Here is an 18,877-nt window from a genome sequence, read left to right as displayed (position 1 = left end):
AGATGTGAAAGTCTGAACTAAGGGGGGTTATGTAATATAAGGCAGAAGGTAGCATTTACTGGTTACCTTTTTAAAAACAATCATCTTATTGGTTGCTATGGGTTACTGCACCTGAGCCAACTTAGTGCCTTTTATTACTATGGGGGACTTGAGCTGAGGGTGCTTTGCAGTGCAATTTGCACTGGAGAGTACCTAGCCCATTTTTTGGACTCTCAGGCCATTCTATTGTAAGGGGACTTTGTCTTTCATGATTACTTTTCGAGTGCCAGACTGCTGCCCCTCTTGGTGTTCTTGAGGGTTCTGGCTTACCTTTTCCCCCCTTTAAGCCTGGGACAATCGAGCAAAGGACCTTATCTCCAGCCTCCATCTGACTTTGCCATTTATAAGACCAGGAAGTTGTGTTTGGAGGAGTGAGTTGTGGGAACTGTGAAAAGCAGGACTTGGGGGGCAATGCAGAATGAAATACAATAAAAAAAAAATTAATTATGAAAATGAATATTTTATTACCCCCTGTGAGACCCCAAAACATTCTAAATATGTCATATTGTACCCATAGCTATTCATGCTCGGGCATCTTAGGCTCTGAGAGGCTCCTTCTGTCAACAGAACAGATGTACAAACTTGATGTCATGTGTGCATAGAAAATATCTTTTCCAATGATCCTGTCTGTATTTGACATACTTATAATTCTGAAAGTTCCCAAGCACATGATTAATACTTATTTATAAAGCGCCAACATATTCTGCAGCTCTGTAAAACAAATTTACATATAATGAATCCAGTAACCCCAAAGAGCTTACAATCTAATAGAAGAAGAATTTGAGATACACATTCTGGGGATGGGCTCAGCATTGCACAATTCCAAATACAGCCCAGGCATGTAAGGGTGGAGTGGAGTTGTCCTCCAGTTCTTCCCCAATTGATTCAATGTTTTAAGCACTAAGCTTCAAATCTTCCCCTCATCTCTGCCCCTAATCCAACAGGGTGATAATGACATTATCATGTACACCCTGCCACAGCATCTCTCCTTCAAATTCCAACTTTTTGTGCTTTCTGGCCCTTAGCAGAATCCCTACAACTTTATCAGAGATACGCTCGTACCTCTGGAACAGTCTTCCAAATGTCACCCGCACCCTCCCATCCCTTCCCCTCACCCCCATCTCCCGTATAACCAGAACCATCTCTTCCACTTCCTTGTGTATGTGCCGTAATGCCCTCTTGCCCCTCTCTTCTGTCCGGCTCCCTTCCTCTGGTCTCCCGTATCCATGGTCCCCCTTCTGGAGCCGCACCGACATGGCATGAGTGTGGTCAAATTCTTCACTAAATGGGTTGAGTCTCTGCTTCTTCACATGCATCTCAGACCGAATCTGCCACTCTCTCTTCAGGTCTGACATTGTCACAATTTTTATCTGAAGGAAAAAAAGCATATTTGCTGCAATAATGTCTTCAACCAGAAGATGGTGCTGTATAACAACCCCAATTTGTTACACTGAAATGTCAGATGGGCATATATCTGTGCCTATATATTATACAGTTACATTATGTGCATATATGATATGGGGGTTACACTGTGACAGTGGTTGGAGGAAAGATGGGGGTATATCTGCGCCTATATATTATACAGTTACATTATGTGCATATATGATATGGGGGTTACACTGTGACAGTGGTTGGAGGAAAGATGGGGGGTATATCTGTGCCTATGTATTATACAGTTACATTATGTGCATATATAATATGGGGGTTACACTGTGACAGTGGTTGGAGGAAAGATGGGGGTATATCTGTGCCTATATATTATACAGTTACATTATGTGCATATATAATATGGGGGTTACACTGTGACAGTGGTTGGAGGAAAGATGGGGGTATATCTGTGCCTGTATATTATACAGTTACATTATGTGCATATATAATATGGGGGTTACACTGTAACAGTGGTTGGAGGAAAGATGGGGGTATATCTGTGCCTATATATTATACAGTTACATTATGTACATATATAATATGGGGGTTACACTGTGACAGTGGTTGGGGGAAAAATGGGGGTATATCTGTGCCTATATATTATACAGTTACATCATGTGCATATATGATATGGGGGGTTACAAAGTTACAGTGTTACAATGGAATCTCCCCCCCCCCCATACAAGCCCTACATTTGTCCTTGAAGCTCTCTGTTTCAGTGCCGGGGTATAATTAGCTCAGATGGAATTTATGGGGGGAGTGAAGTTACAGCAAATGTTTAACTATAGATAATTTATGAGTTCGGACCCTGCTGGTTCTATGGAGACTATTTATAGATGAAGTGTGTGCTCTGTAGACTAGGGATAATAAGTGTTTGGAGATGTAATGGGGCTGATATTAGGTCAGTTTATTCTGGGGTGATGAGAGTTTGAAAACTCACCTCAAACTGTAGCGCTAAATAGGTTACCAGGGGCAGCAAAAAAGCCTCTCCTGGTACCTTTAAGAGACAAATTTATGTTTTTTAACCAGGAAATTCAGCTTTACTGGTTGAACAAGTAGTCTACAGTAGGCTCCGTTTGACAGTACACCTGGTTTTTATACAACCAAAACTTGCCTCCTGTCTGGAATTAAAAAATAAGCACCTGCTATGAGGCCAATGGGAGCAATATCCAAGGGGTTGGAGAGCAAAATGTTGCTAGCGAGCCACTGGTTGGGGATCACTGCAGTAGTAGAACCCTATGTGTGTGTGTGTGGTGACTGGAGCCTTTCCTGCCTGATTAACCTGAGAATCCAGTGAGGTTGTTTGGCTCCATATAAGCAATACCCCAGGTGGATGAGCCTATATGTTATTCAGGGGCGATCCTGGCCCCTCCGCTGCCTGAGGCAGCAGCAGTTGCTGCTGCCCCCCCTCCCCTGGAAATTCGCTCTTAAAGTACCAGAAGCAGCATTTTTGCTGCCCCTGGTACCTAGGGGGGCGCTGCCGCCTTAGGCGACAGCCTCAACTTGCCTCATTGACGAAGCACCCCTGATGTTATTTATAGGTAAGTACACTATGGGGCAGTTTATCAAGGGTCGAAGTAAAATCATTCGACCGATCGCTGAAATCCTTTGAATCGTTCGATTCGAAGGATTTAATCATTCGAACTAACGATTTTACTTCGACTGCAGGATACCCAAAAAAAACTTCGACTTCGATATTCGAAGTATTTTTAAATTCAAAATTCGACCCTTGATAAATTTGCCCCTATATGTACAAAGTTATGTGGACACTCCATTTTCACTACCTGTCTCAGACAGAAATGTCTGTAGGAAGTGTGGGGACTTTCATGGGGGATCAGAGACAAACAATCCCAAAATCACTATATACAATGCTAGGCATTGGTTGGAGGGTTGGAGGTCCTACCATTAGACTCTAGAACAGTGCAAAAGTGTCCCATGGTGCAGGGCCAGTTATATTAATGCACTGTAAGGGCATTTTTACATTAAAGTATTGGGTTGGTGATAAAGATAGATGTGGCCACCGTCTTTAATAAGGAAACTTGAAGTTGCTTTTTGGAATATGGGAAGAACCAAGTGAAGTGCTTGCTGAGTCAGCAGCAGTACAGTCACTATAGGTCCTGGATTTGAAATGGGGGGTATCAGGTTTCTTGACTCTTTTTAGAACTAGAAGGAGATGGTGAAGAATAAGTTAGCAGAATGTCTCTGAGTCTCAGGGTGTTTCTAGAGTGAGTAGGGGTCTCTGAGTCTCAGGGTGGTTTCAGGCACTGGACCTCAGAGGGTCTCACTGGTGCTTGTGCAGTATTATGTGACATAATGTGCATGTGCAGAAGTGATATAATACACATGCAAATTACATCACTTACCTTTTGTGTGTGGGCCTGCATGTAAAAGAGAGGGAGAAATTCCCAGACTGGTGGTTTGTGTCAAGAAAACTGACTGAGGGACTTACAGGTTTTACCCTGTGGATTTGCCCTGCAAGTATCACTGATAATTAACTTGATCTAAGTTTCAAACTGTCACAGGGCCAGGAAAATTTCTGAAGAAGGTACTATTTGCAGAAAGGGTCAAGCGAATGGAAGGGCAACCGGGAATAGGCATGGGGGAAGAACAACTCTAGAAGTGGTTGGGTCTGACTACTGGGGATGGAAAAAAGGAAAAGCACAAACAGTTCCAAAAGGAAAGTAGCAGAATTTACATGCTTTTTATAATGAATATTGAGGTTTTTTTTTGCCTGGAATCAGCTTAGGATACTCTCCAAACCATTTTCAGAACTGACTGTTTTAGGGGGGGGGCACTATATAGAATGAGAGTGGTCCTTAGGAAGGAAGTTTGAAATATGCATTTCAGAGGGGTAGTGGGGACAGGGACGATCCCTGGGGCTGCTGCCGCCCCCTTCTCCCTCTCATTAAAGTTTTCTGACATGTATAAATATAATACAATTCAACAATGTGTCATGTATGGATTGTATGTAATGCAATTTCCTCTTTGTTTTATTTGGATTTACTGTTTTGGGGCTGTTTTGGATTACTTTAAAGGGGTTGTTTACTTTTGTGTTAACATTTAGTATGGTGTAGAGAGTGATATCCTGAGACAATCTGCAATTGGTTTGCATTTCTTATTTGTGGTTTTGAGTTATTTAGCTTTTGATTCAGCAGCTCTCCGGTTTGCAGATTCAGCCATCTGGTTACTAGGGTCCAAATTATCCTAGTAATCATGCATTGCTTTGACTAAGAGACTGGAATATGAATAGGACAGGACCTAAATAGAAAAATGAGTAATAAAAAGTAACAACAGCAATACAGTTGTAGCTTATGAGCATTTGTTATTTTAGATGGGGTCAGTGACCCCCATTTGAATGCTGGAAAAAGTCAGAAGAAGAAAGCTAATCATTTAAAAAAAAAACAGTAAAGACAATTAATAAAGACCCATTGGAAAGTTGCTCAGAAGTGACATACTATATCATACTAAAAGTTAACTTAATACAAATATACAGAGAATGAATGTTCTGGGCACACAATAAGCTATACCCTCATACTGTACTGTCTAAGGGAAACAATATGGCACCTCCTTCCCATATGTATAAATACAAATATACAGAGAAGGAATGTTCTGGGCACATAAAGCTATACCCTCATACTGTACTATCTAATGGGAACACTATAACATCGAAGGGCTGTGGGCATGTTACCTTGGACAGAAGTTCCTTTCTCCGATTTCCAGCTTCACTGGTTGGATCTCGCGAATCCCCATTCGTTTCTTTTATTTGATTTTCCTTATTATCCCCACTGGGGCTAATTGGTGGATTGCATATTCTGGGGGTTCTTTCTTCCTCCATATCCTGGGTCTTTCACAATGGCGAGGACAGACAACAACGGTGCGAGTGAATCGGTGATTGTGAATTTAGAGGTGCACTTGTGCAAGGGAAGCAGTGAATGTGGATTAGTGGTGTGCTTGTATAAGTGGAAGTTAGTGGTGCAGTTGTGCAAAGGAAGCAGTGAGTGTGAGTTAGCTCCAACCTTAAGCATTAGTGATTACATGAATCCTTTCTGCCTGGTCCCATGGTGGCTGCTGTAATCATGCAGGAATGAGTGGCATCCGGTCAGTGCTCATTCTATACTTACACTCTTACACATGGGAAAGTCTTTGGTCCAAGAGCCAAGAATCTCTTTTATGGGCCAGTGAATGGGACAGGAGGCAGGGCTTGGCCAAACACATGCTCATGTGTCTTTCACACACAAACATAGCACATGACGCTGAAAAAAGACCAACAGCCATTGGTCTAGCTGAGACTTAAATACTTTGTGTCTCATAATATGGAACAGGCCATGCAGAAGATATAAGGGCGACAGAACTTGTGGGCCCAAAGTTTCCATTAGTTTCCTTACATGAAAGTTCATCTTATCCAATGCAAGTCTGAACTGCTTCCCTCCCCTCATACACAAACACACCACATTGCTGATTTTATGTATATATATATATACAGGGCAACCCAGGAGCTAGCCCAACCTCCACAGTAGCCTGCATCATGCATACGAACTTTCATCTAAAGAAAGGCACACAAGTCAGCCTGATGATGGAAGTCACACTATCTGGACTTTCCTATGCAATTGCCTCCAATTTGAGACAAAATACACATTTTGCAACTGCAATCTCACCCTCATAAGACTATTATTCCCTGGCCACTTGCTGGGTCACACTGCCCAGTATCATGCCACATAGCAGCTATAATAATACATCAATGATCTGACCTGTTACCTATCATTTACACTCTCTAAAAAATCACTGGATCAGAGTATGGAGGGGGTTAAAACCAGGGCCCTTATTTTGTACCCCCACCACAAAGAAAACCTCTTAGCTAGAAAGGCAGGGAAGAGAACTCTGTACTTTGTTCTGGGGTATAGAACTAGAAAAGGGCAGGTTCTGGAAAATGATCTTGCAGCCATGGGGACCAAATTTTCCAAATGTTAAGAGGCATCCCCTTTGGAGATATGTTGGGGTATTAGCAATGATGATGTAGAGTACTCTGGGGCAGTTCAGCAACTTCTTTGCCAAGATAGGCAAAATATAAAACATTTGTTCTACTTTGGTGGGAGCTGTTTCTGAGGCAAATTAGGACCCAATGAGGAACCATGGGTCCACGTACTACCGCGTTAGGAGGGTGCCAGTTCTCAATCCACTGGTCTCTGCCACCGTAGAATGGGGACAAAGTTAAAACAATAATCACACATGCAGACCATACCCCTGATGCATCCCAGTCACATTCCATTAATCTGACCGTGCCACCTCTGTAACACACAAATCCCACTTTTATGTCTTTTGGGTCCCCTCTGCCATTACCTGTACCCCCCCCCCCCATGGCTATTTAGCTGGGACCTGATTCTGTAGCAGTATAAGTGGGTCTATAGGGATGATGAGAGCCAGGGTTTGACTGACCACAATCTGGGTCTAGAACCAGTGTATATACGGGAACTGCCAAACAAGGTGTCCAAAGTGTACAGTAGAGTGTTTGTGTTTAGGGCACTCATCTATCACCGTGGGATTTATTACAATGGGCCTGTGTGGCATCAATAGTGAGATTTGGAACATCTCTGGACAATCTATGGTATTGTTTATACAGGTTGGGTTCAAAGGGTTTCTTTAATAGAGAGAAGAATTGCAATAAAGATAATTTCGTCAAGTTGGCTTGGTAGTCAATCTGTGACTGTCCCAACTGAGCTTTGTTCAGCATAATGTTATTGTTAAATATTCAAAGAACATTTCTTGGATAGTTGTGGTGCTTTGAACTTGAGTATTTTCCCTTGGCTTAGAACCTCTCACAGATACTTCATCTTCTGCTTGGGCCAGAGTAGTTTGTGTCTATCCACAGGAAAAGTTGGTAGCCACTCTCCAATAATGAATGGTGGAGTCATGTTCTTTCAATGTTACTGTCTCTAAACATGGTTATGGTCTTCATATGATCTGGCTATTTGGGCTTCCACAATTGTGGCTGCATTAGCCATTGAGGGTGAGACCACCACCGGGTGGTTTCAAGTTTTATTTCCAGGTACTAAAGGCATAGGTTTGCTGCAGTGAGGCTACCAGCATCAAGTATATAAGAAGATAATAAAAGATTTTGTCTAACAGATTAAAATATATGGTGTGATTAAAGACATATAAATATATTTGGGTAATAAACATTTTAAATAGGTTAATGTGACATAATACTGTTAGTGGAAGGGCAGAGCATGTTTTTTTTACCAATAATTCCAGTAGTGGGATCAATTTGAGGTCTGGCTATTGGTCAACTCTTTGTGAATGGGAACTCCAAGATATTTTAATGTTTCAGCCCAAAGCAAATCACCATGAAACTTTTGAGGATCTGGTTGAAACAAATCTATTGGGAAAATCTGTGATTAACACGTATGCTGATCAGTTACCTGAATTGGTGTTCTGATTAATACATCAGACATTCTCTAATTCCAGCTAATATACATTACCATTACCATATTAACTACCAATATTGAAAACATGATCACTGTGTGAAACCAGTAAAGAATTTAGATTATTTTTGTAGTTCACATGACATGGGCATCTAGCAGCGACCTTGCATGATGTTCCAGACTGGGTAGATGTACAATGTGTATGTGAGTTTGTGGGGGTAGGTGATAAAGGAATGTTAGAACTGTTTGTAAAGGGGAACTATCGCAAAAATGAAAATGTAATATAAGCTTCCTCATACTGAAGTAAGAAACTAATCAGGTTTATATTCACTATCCCTCTCTCAGTATCTGTTTCTCTTCATTCTCTCTTTATGCAGCAGTTGGGTGTCAGGTGAATGATCCAATATATCTTATAGGGGGGCAGTGTCAGACTGGCCCACTGGGATACCAGGAAAACTCCCGGTAGGCTCAGGTGTCAGTGGGCCTCTTGCGTCTAACCATTTGGCCAATTTCATGGTCATTCCTTCATTTCTTTATGGGAACAGAGAGGTTTAATAATGGAAAGAATAGAGTATAGCATGTAGGGAAAAGAGACTAGGAGAATAAAGAGGTTGAGTGAGGTTCCAATAGTTTAGAATATGGGCCCTCAGCCTAAGGCTTTCTGGTGGCCCCCTGGCATCCCAGTCCGACACTGTGGGGGGGGCTTCCTTTCCTAGCAGATGTATTAGAGCTCACTCAAATAACGGATTCCAGTGTAAACAAAATCTAACAAAACAATTGCCTTTTGCACAAATTCTGCATGTAGGCATGTGTGAGCTCTAATACTTCTTCTAGGCAAATGGAGCCCCCCCCATAAGATATATTGGATCATTCATCTGACACCCAACTCTTGAATGAAGACAGAACAAGTAGATGCTAAGAGAGGAATAGTGAAGATAAACTTGATTATTTCAGAAACGGTACAGAATTTTTAATTGGTTGTATTTAGAAAGTTTCTTATTTCAGTATGCTGGAGCTTATATTACATTTTCATTTTTGCAATAGTTCTCCTGTAAGCAGGTTATCCTTTCCATTCAGAGAAAAGGTTAGGACTGTGAAGCAGTGACAGACCAGGCCGGATGGGCACCGTACGCATTCGGCCCAGGTGTTCAGGGAAAGTGAAGTCAATGAGTAAGGGACTTGCATTTTCTCAGGCTTTGTTGAGTTGTTGGTTGTGAACCTCTACAGGGAGATCATGGTTTTCATACTGTACATGCCCAGTCTTCCTTGCTTCATATAGGAGGATTGTGTCTCTGTCCTTGTAGTTAAGCATTCAGGCAATGCTTGGCTACAGAGGGGCCTCTGGTGGTGGAACTATGAAATAGAGTAAGAAGAGGTTCTTGGCAATTTGTTTAATGAGCTATTCCTCTTGGCTTACCTTGCTCTGGGATGCCTACATGCACATGTTATTCCTCCAAATGTGACTTTCATCTGTATAAGATTGTAAGGTCTTCTCCTGAGACACACCTCCTCATTTCATTTGTCCTCTCTCACAAGTATTCGGAATCTTCCTTTATTCTTAATGAGGACATAAGCACAATATATACCCAACAGCTGTCGCCATGGTAGACTTAGTGAGTGGAGGTGAGTTTGCCTAGCAGGGGAATTATGTACCTGGTTGTATTGTGAAGGGCTCTTTTGGGTTCTGTAGAGTGATTGAAACTGACCACGCATAAATTTAGATAAAACAAATAAATAAATCATGTATGTATAAAAAAGCTCAGAGACTCCCCAGAAATGGCTCAGCAGTGATTCCAACATTACAAGGCACTTTCCAGTCCAGGCAGAAGTCGCCTGGCCAACCCCCAGGAAGAGCTTTATACTGTATATATCAAGAGTATGCATAATCCAGCCTGCATACTATATATGGTAAAACAAGCATTATGTAGTTTGTTACATCCTGTAATTTCAGCACCATCTTTAAAGGAGAACTAAACCCCCAAACTAATGAAAACCCCTACCCTCCATAGTCCCCCTCCCTGTTCCCCCCGCACAGGTGTTAATACCTGTAAATGCCCCTAAGTCTTTAATTACCCCTCGATGCAGAGTCAGCTCAGTGGAGCTCATGGGCGCCATCTTCACCGCTTCGGGAGTCTTCAGTAGGTAAGCAGTGTATCGGGGCATGCGCAGTTGTAGCAATTTTCTGGCTGTGAACATGCGCACCTGAAGATTCCTGAATCGGTGAAGATGGCGCTCAGCTTCGCTGACTGTGTATCGAGGGTTAATTAAAGACTTAGGGGAATTTACAGGTATGAAGACAGGTGCGGGGGGAACAGGGAGGGGGAACTATGGAGGGTAGAGGTTTTCATTAGTTTGGGGGTTTCGTTCTCCTTTAAGGTGTAGTTCTATTCACGAATTTTCCTACACTTGTCAAGCTATTTCTGGGTGTGATACAGGTATGTGCAGTACTACAACTTATCTGGTGGTTCAGCAAGTGTCTTGAGAGTGTCCTTCATGCTGTTGAGCTCTGCTGTGTGGGCAGCACCACCATCTGTGGTGGAAGGATTAACTGGAAGGTTTCAGCTCATGGGTTCCATTCATGTGGGTAGCTTAGGAAAACTAACAGGGTTATGGACAAGTGCTGTAAGGCTTGCATCCTATCCACTACCCATTTGCGGCATATATCTGCCTGCATTGCTGTAATCTACACATAATTCCAGGCATGGAGAAAATGCAAGCAAAGAAAAAAAAAGAACAATGAGGCTACTGAGATTCCCACTATCCCTGCCCTGAGTATTGCTATTGTAGTATGTCCTGCAGGGGCTGCTGGGATTCCCATTGTCCTGGCCTTGGTCTAATTGCCATTTCGGAGTCAGGAAGGAATTTTCCCCCCTCTGAGGCAAATGGGTTTTTTTTTTTGCCTTCCTCTGGATCAACTAGCAGTTAGGCAGGTTAAAATAGAGTTAAAAGGTTGAGCTAACTTACTATGATAACAATGATAACTATATTATGGGGTGCCATATGGTCATCATCTCTCACCAGTCTGAATCTAATCTGAGTGGCTATTTCTGGGATGTACATACCAGTACTGGGCAGCAATACAGGGAACTCTGTACCCTAATCAAATAATTGGATCCCTAAGTCAGTCTGTCCTCCCATACAGTCACTGTACTTTCTCCACCCTGGCACAACAATAGGCAATACTGCATATACCTTGTGGCACACAAACTATGCTGGCTGGTAACATGTAACAACAGAGACATTATGATTATGTGACATTAGGGACCTTAGACTGTAAGTTCCATTGGGACAGGGACTGGTGAGAAGGATTTATAATGTACAATGCAGAGGAATATGTTGGCACTGTATAAATAAAGAGGAATAATAACCAAATCCTATAGAACACAAAGGCCCTGCTACTGTTGTGCAGAGTTCAGTCAGTTGCTGTGATTGGGGAGGGAAGAGTTAAGGGGTGTAGTTCAGGACAAGTAAAGGAGGTGGTGGATTTGGTGAAAGTGAAATAACACTCCCAGGTACTTCCCAGGTACGGAGTTGGCTTTGGGATCAGGACGGAGGCACCTGAAGGGACAACAAGGATTTGGCTCGCATGAGGGTAAGTAGGGAATCACTGCAAGAACTGGCTTCCCTCTGATACTGACTGAATCCCAATGACTGATTTGCTGCTCCTGGGTACCCTGTGGTGAGACTTTTCCTTTCAGCTTAACCCCCTTCCCCCAAATTCCTTCTTTTCACATGCCCCCACCCCAGTAACAGAACTTTAGTGATTTTCTAAACCCCCTATAAGGCACTGTGTGTATGTGTATTTGTGTTACAAGTACATGAGAGTAGGAGTTTGTATTTCACGTGAAATATGCAGGAAAAGTTGAAAAGAAAAAGCTTGTTTTCTCACCCTCCCTGAAAAAGTGGTTGCCCCTGTTACCTCCCCCCTCCTGCAGGGACAATGGCACACAGAAGGCTGACCGATTCATCGGAGGAGGAGGAGGGGAGCTTGTCTGTAGCAGTGAGTGAAATTGCCAACAACCAGTTCTTTGTGTCTGGCCTGAGGGTGAATTTAGTGTTTATAAGATGTATAAATTGACTGCCCAACCTGGGGGCTCTTGAACAAGAACTCCTAGCACTGCTGATGATTAATGCCTGTTGGGTTGAATTTGGAGTTGTATCCCAGTCACAGCTGAGGGGTCGCAGGCTGGGAGTTTAGGGCCACTAATGAGGCCCAGCTGCTGTAGTGTAGTCAGTAACTGCCAGTCACATGGGAGGGGACTGTTGATTTGAAGTTGCGGGGCCAATTGGGATTGGAGGAGGGAGGGGAGGTCCCAGCTCTCACAGCAGCTGCTGGTGCCATTGTGTGTTTAAATGTGAGCGGCAAAGTGTGGTCCATGCCAAGGGGGCTAATCCTTCTCTCTGCTCCTTCCCCACAGGAGCCGTAAGCCAGCCGAACCCCCACCACAATCTCTGGACTCAGCAGCCAGTACCTCTCTGCCATGTCTGTGGGCACCTTACAGCCCTCAGGGGTGGGAGCCCCTTTGCCCTCAGTAATGCCCCTGCGTATCCTCAACAAGGGACCTGAGTACTTCCGCCAGCCAGTTGAAGGAGCCGGACGCAAACAAAGTGCAGTGGAAAGGCTGGAGGCCGACAAACTGAAATACGTGAAGAGCAAGCAGGTGGCAAGCACCAGGCAGGAGCCAGTCCGACCAGTGCTGAACAGGCAGCCCCTCTTCTCACCCGGGGTGCGACGGGCATTACTAACCCCAAACCGCAGGAGACACCCAACTGCCCTGCGCATGCCAAGTCCCAAGAACTCTCTGAACCTGGATGTACTTAACAAACTGATTAATCTTTGTGACAGCCCATTAAAGTCTCCATGGGGGGATGGGGCCCCCTGGCAGGAACACAAGGAGCCCACAAATCTATCAAGTACCCCATGTAGTTCTCGGGCCTCTAGAACAGCAGCAGTGCGCAGAGTGGATGTAAAGCCTGGGAAAGTCCTGCTCCCTGCTCCATGCACAGATACCCCTCTGTCTCCTGCCAGCCCCCTCTGCTCTCCAAACTGTACCCCAAGTCCAGGCAAGAGACGGTCCCAGCTGCAGCGATCCAAGTCTGACCTGAGTGACCGCTTCTCCCGGGTCAGCGCCAACCTTGAACGATTTTTCAATTACTGTGGCCTGGACCCTGGAGAGGTAGGCAACACTGAAGCAGAACACTTTGCCTGTGCCAACTCTGACATTGTCTCGGCCAAGTTTCACAGTGCCAGTTCACCCGGCTCTGAGTGTGCCCGTTCACAGTTTAGTGAGACTACTGCAGAGGAGACACCTGCCAAACGCTTGCCCTATGGTATCTCCATCATTGAGCGCAATGCAAGGGTCATTAAATGGCTGTATGGACAAAGGCAAACCATAGAGTGCCAAAAAATGCCAACACAGGAGCCTGTGGGAAAGTAAAGACCTGTGTCAAACTTATAATATGGACTGGTTTCTGTTTACAAGCAAGTAGTGTTAGTTCTTGTTTTGCACTTTTGGGATTGAAGGACTCCAATTTGTATGGGACTGTATGACTCCTGCATCCGGCTCCGTACTTGTATGGAATTGTATGACTTCAGTGGTCTACTATGTACTTGTATGGGAATGTATGACTCCTGGACCTTGATATGAATTTGGATGGGACTGTAAGACTCCAGCACCCTGCATAGCACCTGTATAGGAGAGTGTATGACTTCAGCTCCTTGTCTGTTCCTGAATGGGATTGTGGGATGTCATCACTCTACTTTTTTCCTGTACAGACTGGAGGGAAGGGGGGGGGTTCATTAGTATGGGGGTACACCTGTTGCTGGAAGTCTCTCAAAAAACCTAATGGTTGATCTTGCAGTTGATTCTGCAGTAAATAAGCCAGACTGAGTCTGTACCGAGTCTGTAAAACTCGGTACTGATGTATAACCAGGGATAGTAAAAGCTCTGTTTATATTACCTTTCCCTGTGAGATTTCCTTTCACCTTTATAATGACTGTTAGTTTGTTAAAGATGGGGCAGTTCTCAGCAACATTTCAATTAGTCTTTGCAATTTATCTTGAATGATGTTTACATTCTGTCTGTTTCCATCATACAACTGATACCTGGTTGTCCGAGTTCACTGACCCTTATTGTCCATTAAACAAATCTGTGCTGGTTCCACGATTATTGAGGTTTTTTTTTATATTGGTTATGTCTTTCATAAATTACGGATCTTCTAGCAACAAGAGAGTGGTTGTAATTTTTAATCCTTTTGCACAGTGGTATAACTAGATGTTACTGGGCCCCACAGCAGATTCCATTCAGGGCCCCAAAGCATTGGTAAATGGACCTATTCTATCAAGATATTTTGAAATGGCTCATTAGTAATGGCCTTACTGGGCCCGCCTAAAACCACAGGGTCTGCTTCCTCTGTAGTTACCCCCCTGCTTTTGCAGAACAAAAATGTACATGATTCAAAAACCATTACCACCACAGATTCTCATTTGGATGGGGATCAGAGCTGTAACTGGGCCATTGCGGTTAATTACCTTCTTGCGTTAATTCCTTTCACTGCGCTGATGAGAGAGCCGACTGATTTTGGATCATTCTCCCCTCTGAACCAACAAGCAGCCCAGTCTCTGCTGATGAGAAGCTCCTCCTTCCAGGTGTCCGTGCATAGGTATGGATCAGCCCTAATGCTGCCCTCTATGCAGTGTCGGACTGGGACACCAGGGGCCCACCCAAAAATCTTAGACCAGGGGCCCACCAAAGAACCTTAGACCAGGGGCCCACTCTCAGTACTATTATTGTTCTTCTCCTCACTCAATTTCTATTCTCCTAGTCTCTTTTCTTTACATACTATAATCTATTATTCCATCTATTTAGCCTCTTTGTTCTCAAAGAAATAGGAATTGGCCATGAAATAGGCAAAATCTTTAGCAGCACAAGGGCCCCCTGACACCTGGGCCCACCGGGAGTTTTCCTGGTATCCCGGTGGGCCAGTCCGACACTGCCTCTATGGGAGGATGGCACAAAACATCCCATGCCTATGCTGTGGAAATGGGTTCCTTGCCCAGGAGGGACCAAGGGGAAGTACTTTGGCTAAGGTTCAAGGCAATATGTGGCATAAAGCTTTGTCAGTGCCATCCAGGTGGCTCAAGGAGAGAGGAGCCCAGGGCATAAATTCAGGTCACTGGCCGGGTACCAACCAATCTGAAAAGCCTGCAGCAACCTGTATATGCCATTAAATATGGGTTGTCAGTAAGAAATAGCAGGGGATGAGGTCAGTGGGCAGTGCACTGGCAAGGATTGGGCAGATGTCTCTGTAACGGGGCAGGATGCAACAGGCAGGAGCAGCCCTTCCAAATTCTCCCCCCCCCGCAGCAGTCCATATGCAGCCCCCAAATGCTCAGTCCATGTGCAGCCCCCCAAATATGCGACCCCCTGCAGCAGTCCATATGCAGACCCCCAAATGCGCAGCCCCCATGCAGCAATCCATATGCAGCCCCCAAATGTGCTATTGCACAGGCTCTGTTTCTCTTTATTCAGGGTTTTCTCTTTAATTCTTATGGTTTCCACTACCACCTCTATGCTGACGATACTCAGATCTATCTCTCATCTTCTGATCTCAACCCAGAACTCCTAACTCGCGTCTCCTCCTGCCTGTCCGCTATCTCTACCTGGATGTCACAAAGCTACCTTAAATTAAACCTCTCTAAAACTGAAATGGTTCTCTTTCCTCCAACTAACACCAGTAGCATCCCCGAAGTATCCATCATAGTTAACAATTCCACTATCACCCCCTCTCCCCAGGCCCGGTGCCTTGGGGTTATCCTAGATTCTGCCCTGTCATTCACTCCTCATATCCAGTCACTTATTAAATCATGTCACTTCCACCTAAGGAACATATCCAAAATACGATCATTTAACACCCAAGACGCTGCCAAAATTCTTATTCACTCTCTCATCATATCGCGTCTAGACTACTGTAACTCTCTTTTAATTGGCCTCCCCCTCCAGAGACTGTCACCTCTCCAGTCCATAATGAACACTGCTGCCAGGCTCATACACCTCAGCAACCGCTCCTCCTCTGCCTCGCCATTCTGTCAATCCCTGCACTGGCTTCCATTACCTTTCAGAATCAAATTCAAATTAATGACACTGACTTTCAAAGCACTTCATAACTCTGCCCCACCCTACATCTCTGAACTCATCTCTATATACTCACCCACTCGCTTACTACGCTCCTCTACTGACCTACTACTCAACTCTTCTCTCATTACCTCCTCACATGCTCGCATTCAAGACTTTGCAAGGGCTGCACCCCTCCTCTGGAACGCTCTCCCACAGTCTGTCCGACTTTCTCCCAACCTTTCTGCTTTCAAGAAATCTCTGAAAACGCACTTCTTTCGAGAAGCCTACCCTCACTCTGCTTAACTACCAAACGCAACACCACATACAATACCACATTTCTCACCCACTTAATTCGATCTTGCCCACTCCCACACCTTGTGTATTACTCCCTTCCCTTTAGAGTGTAAGCCTATGCATAGGGCCTTCCTCACCTTTTTGTACCTGTATTGATTGTGATGTTTGTTACTCCATATATTCTATGTATGTAATTCATGTGATGTAGTTGTATAATCACATTTACTTTACAGTGCTACGCAATATGTTGGCGCTATATAAATACATGTTAATAATAATAATAAATTTATAAGAATGCTGCAGAACTGAAGGGCCTCCAAGATAAGGAGCTGATCTTGCCTGTGCTTGGCACCATTACCAGACCAGCAGGGGAGCAAGATCCAAAGAATGATCCCCTACGTGTCCCACCCAGGCATCCACCATCCCAACCCCCTGCCTGGTGCGTAACATGGAATCTTCTAGGCGTGAGCTCCTTTCTCTTTCTCCAATCCTGACCCACCTTTCTCTGTCTAGGACTGACCCACATGGGCATCCCCCATATGGTGCTGCAGACCTGGATCTCTTGGGGTAAGTTGTATTGGACTAATACGAATTGCTGATACCTTGTCTCTGCTGCTGCCTCCTAAATCTAAGCTCTTCCTACAGGGGGCATTCTGGTGGCATGATCTTTGATCCATTCCGGGGCCAAAGCACACTGCCAAGAATTGATCCCTTACATGGCCTTCCACCTGGAGCAGCGCCACCTGGTGCCCGGTTTGACCCATTTGGCCCCATTGGTTCAGGCCGCCATGGGTGAGTTTGTGGGCAAGTGGGTAACTGTGCTTGTTAGTAGGGTGTCTCAGTTCAGTGATTCAATCTCATGTTTTTCCAAAGGCCAGACCCTGTCCATCTCCCACCCCCTGGGTATGATATGTTTTTGTGATCACCAGCTGTGCCTCTTTAGTGGCTCCTTTGCCGTGAGATTTTTGCCTTTATTGCCCCAAAGCTGTGATTTGAAGTGTCCCCTGTCTTTCCATAGCTTTGTACCTTTTCTCTTATACTTCCTCAGAACTGTCTGTGATACTGCAGCACACTCTTATGATATTCCAGAGCTCTGCACCTTTCCCCTTGGACTGCCCTGCAAATCTATGTGTGAGATAGCAGCACCGTCTGTGTCTTTCCCGAGCATTATGCCTTTCCCCTTGCACTGATTAATTGTACCATCTGACCTGCAGACGGAACTCGCAGGCCTCGGAGAAGATTGTTCCATTCCCATATGCTGATTGCATGCGTGTGAGGAGCAGCCCCTTGTACAGAAACTCCAAAACCATCATTGTGTTGCTCTCCATTATTATAAATAAATACATTGAGACACACAGAATCCTTGGCTAATCTCATGGGGGAGCTGCTGAGAACCTAGGCACTGCCTCCAGAAGCGGTTATGGCGTATTGCCTTCTCCTGCAAATTTACCGGTACCGGGGCAATAGGCTAGCAGAAGCAAAAGGACAAGTTGTTCTACAAATACAAAGGGAGATGAACGAATAGAGATACTGGTATTGCACACATGGTATGTTTTAATGCTAAAAATTCAAATAGGGTATGGTGCGCTGAGACAACAGTATATCTGTCCCAAAATCTGAAAAGAGAAAAATATGCCTGATAGTGCAGCAAGCCTGTGAAAAGAAAACGTACGTTCTTGCAGAATATGACACTGCCAAGGCTCTTCGTGCATTTGTTGGTTGCACTGATACGTTGGTCCGAGGATTCAGTGCCACCGGTCCAGCGGAGGGTTGAACGGCATCTCCCCCAGCGCTCCTGATTGAACATCCATAAACAGGGAGATCCTTGACGATCGGATCATCACTGCTTGTATGCGCATCTGTTGCAAGTTAAAGGGGTAAGTGAGGACTGTGCACTGCAGTCCTAAAACTTTACCTACCTTATTGCACTATCCGAAGTTTCTTTCCCTGTAGGCACCATTCACAAAGGAGGCCCGATTTTTCTATCGTGTTGAGAACACTTATTGGCATGAATACCACAAGGAGTTTGTGAGTAGTTATATTCTGCAAGAACGTACGTTTTCTTTTCACAGGCTTGCTGCACTATCAGGCATATTTTTCTCTTTGCAGATTTTGGGACAGATATACTGTTGTCTCAGCGCACCATACCCTATTTGAATTTTTGATTACACACGTGGACCAGTGGATCCACATACCAGAGGTGCTGCTTAGATATTGCTACAAAGCGCGGTCTCTTCACCACTTTACATACATGTTTTAATGCTGCCCCTTACCTACTTGCTCTGGCATCACCAGTAGGAGGGGTAACCTGGCCTTTTCAATATTGGTACATATGTACTTAAAGGCAAAGCTAAATGTTAGTATGTTATAGAATGATCAATTCTTTGCAACTTTTTGGTTCTTTCATTTTTTCCTGCCTCTTTCCAGTTTCCAGTTTTACAGAGCAAACCCTATTGCTCTGTTAAGGCTCCATTGCATTTCTTTATCTTTATACTCCTATGCCAGTCTTGCTTGAGGAACTGGATGCCAGCAAACCTGCTATAATTCCATACAGCTAAGTCTTAGAAATCCTAAAAAAAA

At 44.3% G+C, this 18,877-nt stretch overlaps 2 protein-coding genes across 4 annotated transcripts; one reads left to right on the top strand and one right to left on the bottom strand.

Annotated features, from left to right (window-relative positions):
- Positions 1 to 479: 479 nt before the first annotated feature.
- Positions 480 to 5,712, bottom strand: tmem74b.S (transmembrane protein 74B S homeolog). Its single transcript, XM_018238285.2, has 2 exons — positions 5,156 to 5,712; positions 480 to 1,409 (listed from the first exon to the last, which is right to left on the bottom strand). The coding sequence occupies exons 1-2, from the start codon at positions 5,300 to 5,302 to the stop codon at positions 972 to 974; spliced, it is 585 nt and encodes a 194-aa protein (XP_018093774.1). The 5' UTR covers positions 5,303 to 5,712; the 3' UTR covers positions 480 to 971.
- Positions 5,713 to 11,413: 5,701 nt separating this feature from the next.
- fam110a.S (family with sequence similarity 110 member A S homeolog) lies at positions 11,414 to 14,053 on the top strand. Of its 3 annotated transcripts, none has more exons than XM_018237612.2 (2): positions 11,414 to 11,565; positions 12,305 to 14,046. In XM_018237612.2, exon 2 carries the CDS (start codon positions 12,368 to 12,370, stop codon positions 13,322 to 13,324), a length of 957 nt encoding a protein of 318 aa, XP_018093101.1. In that variant the 5' UTR covers positions 11,414 to 11,565; positions 12,305 to 12,367; the 3' UTR covers positions 13,325 to 14,046.
- The last annotated feature ends 4,824 nt before the right edge of the window (positions 14,054 to 18,877 follow it).

The sequence above is a fragment of the Xenopus laevis genome, chromosome 9_10S (genome assembly GCF_017654675.1).
Source record: "Xenopus laevis strain J_2021 chromosome 9_10S, Xenopus_laevis_v10.1, whole genome shotgun sequence".
Classification (NCBI taxonomy): Eukaryota; Metazoa; Chordata; class Amphibia; order Anura; family Pipidae; genus Xenopus; species Xenopus laevis.
Note: the sequence above shows the minus strand (reverse complement) of the source record. Positions and strands in the feature narration are given on the sequence as shown.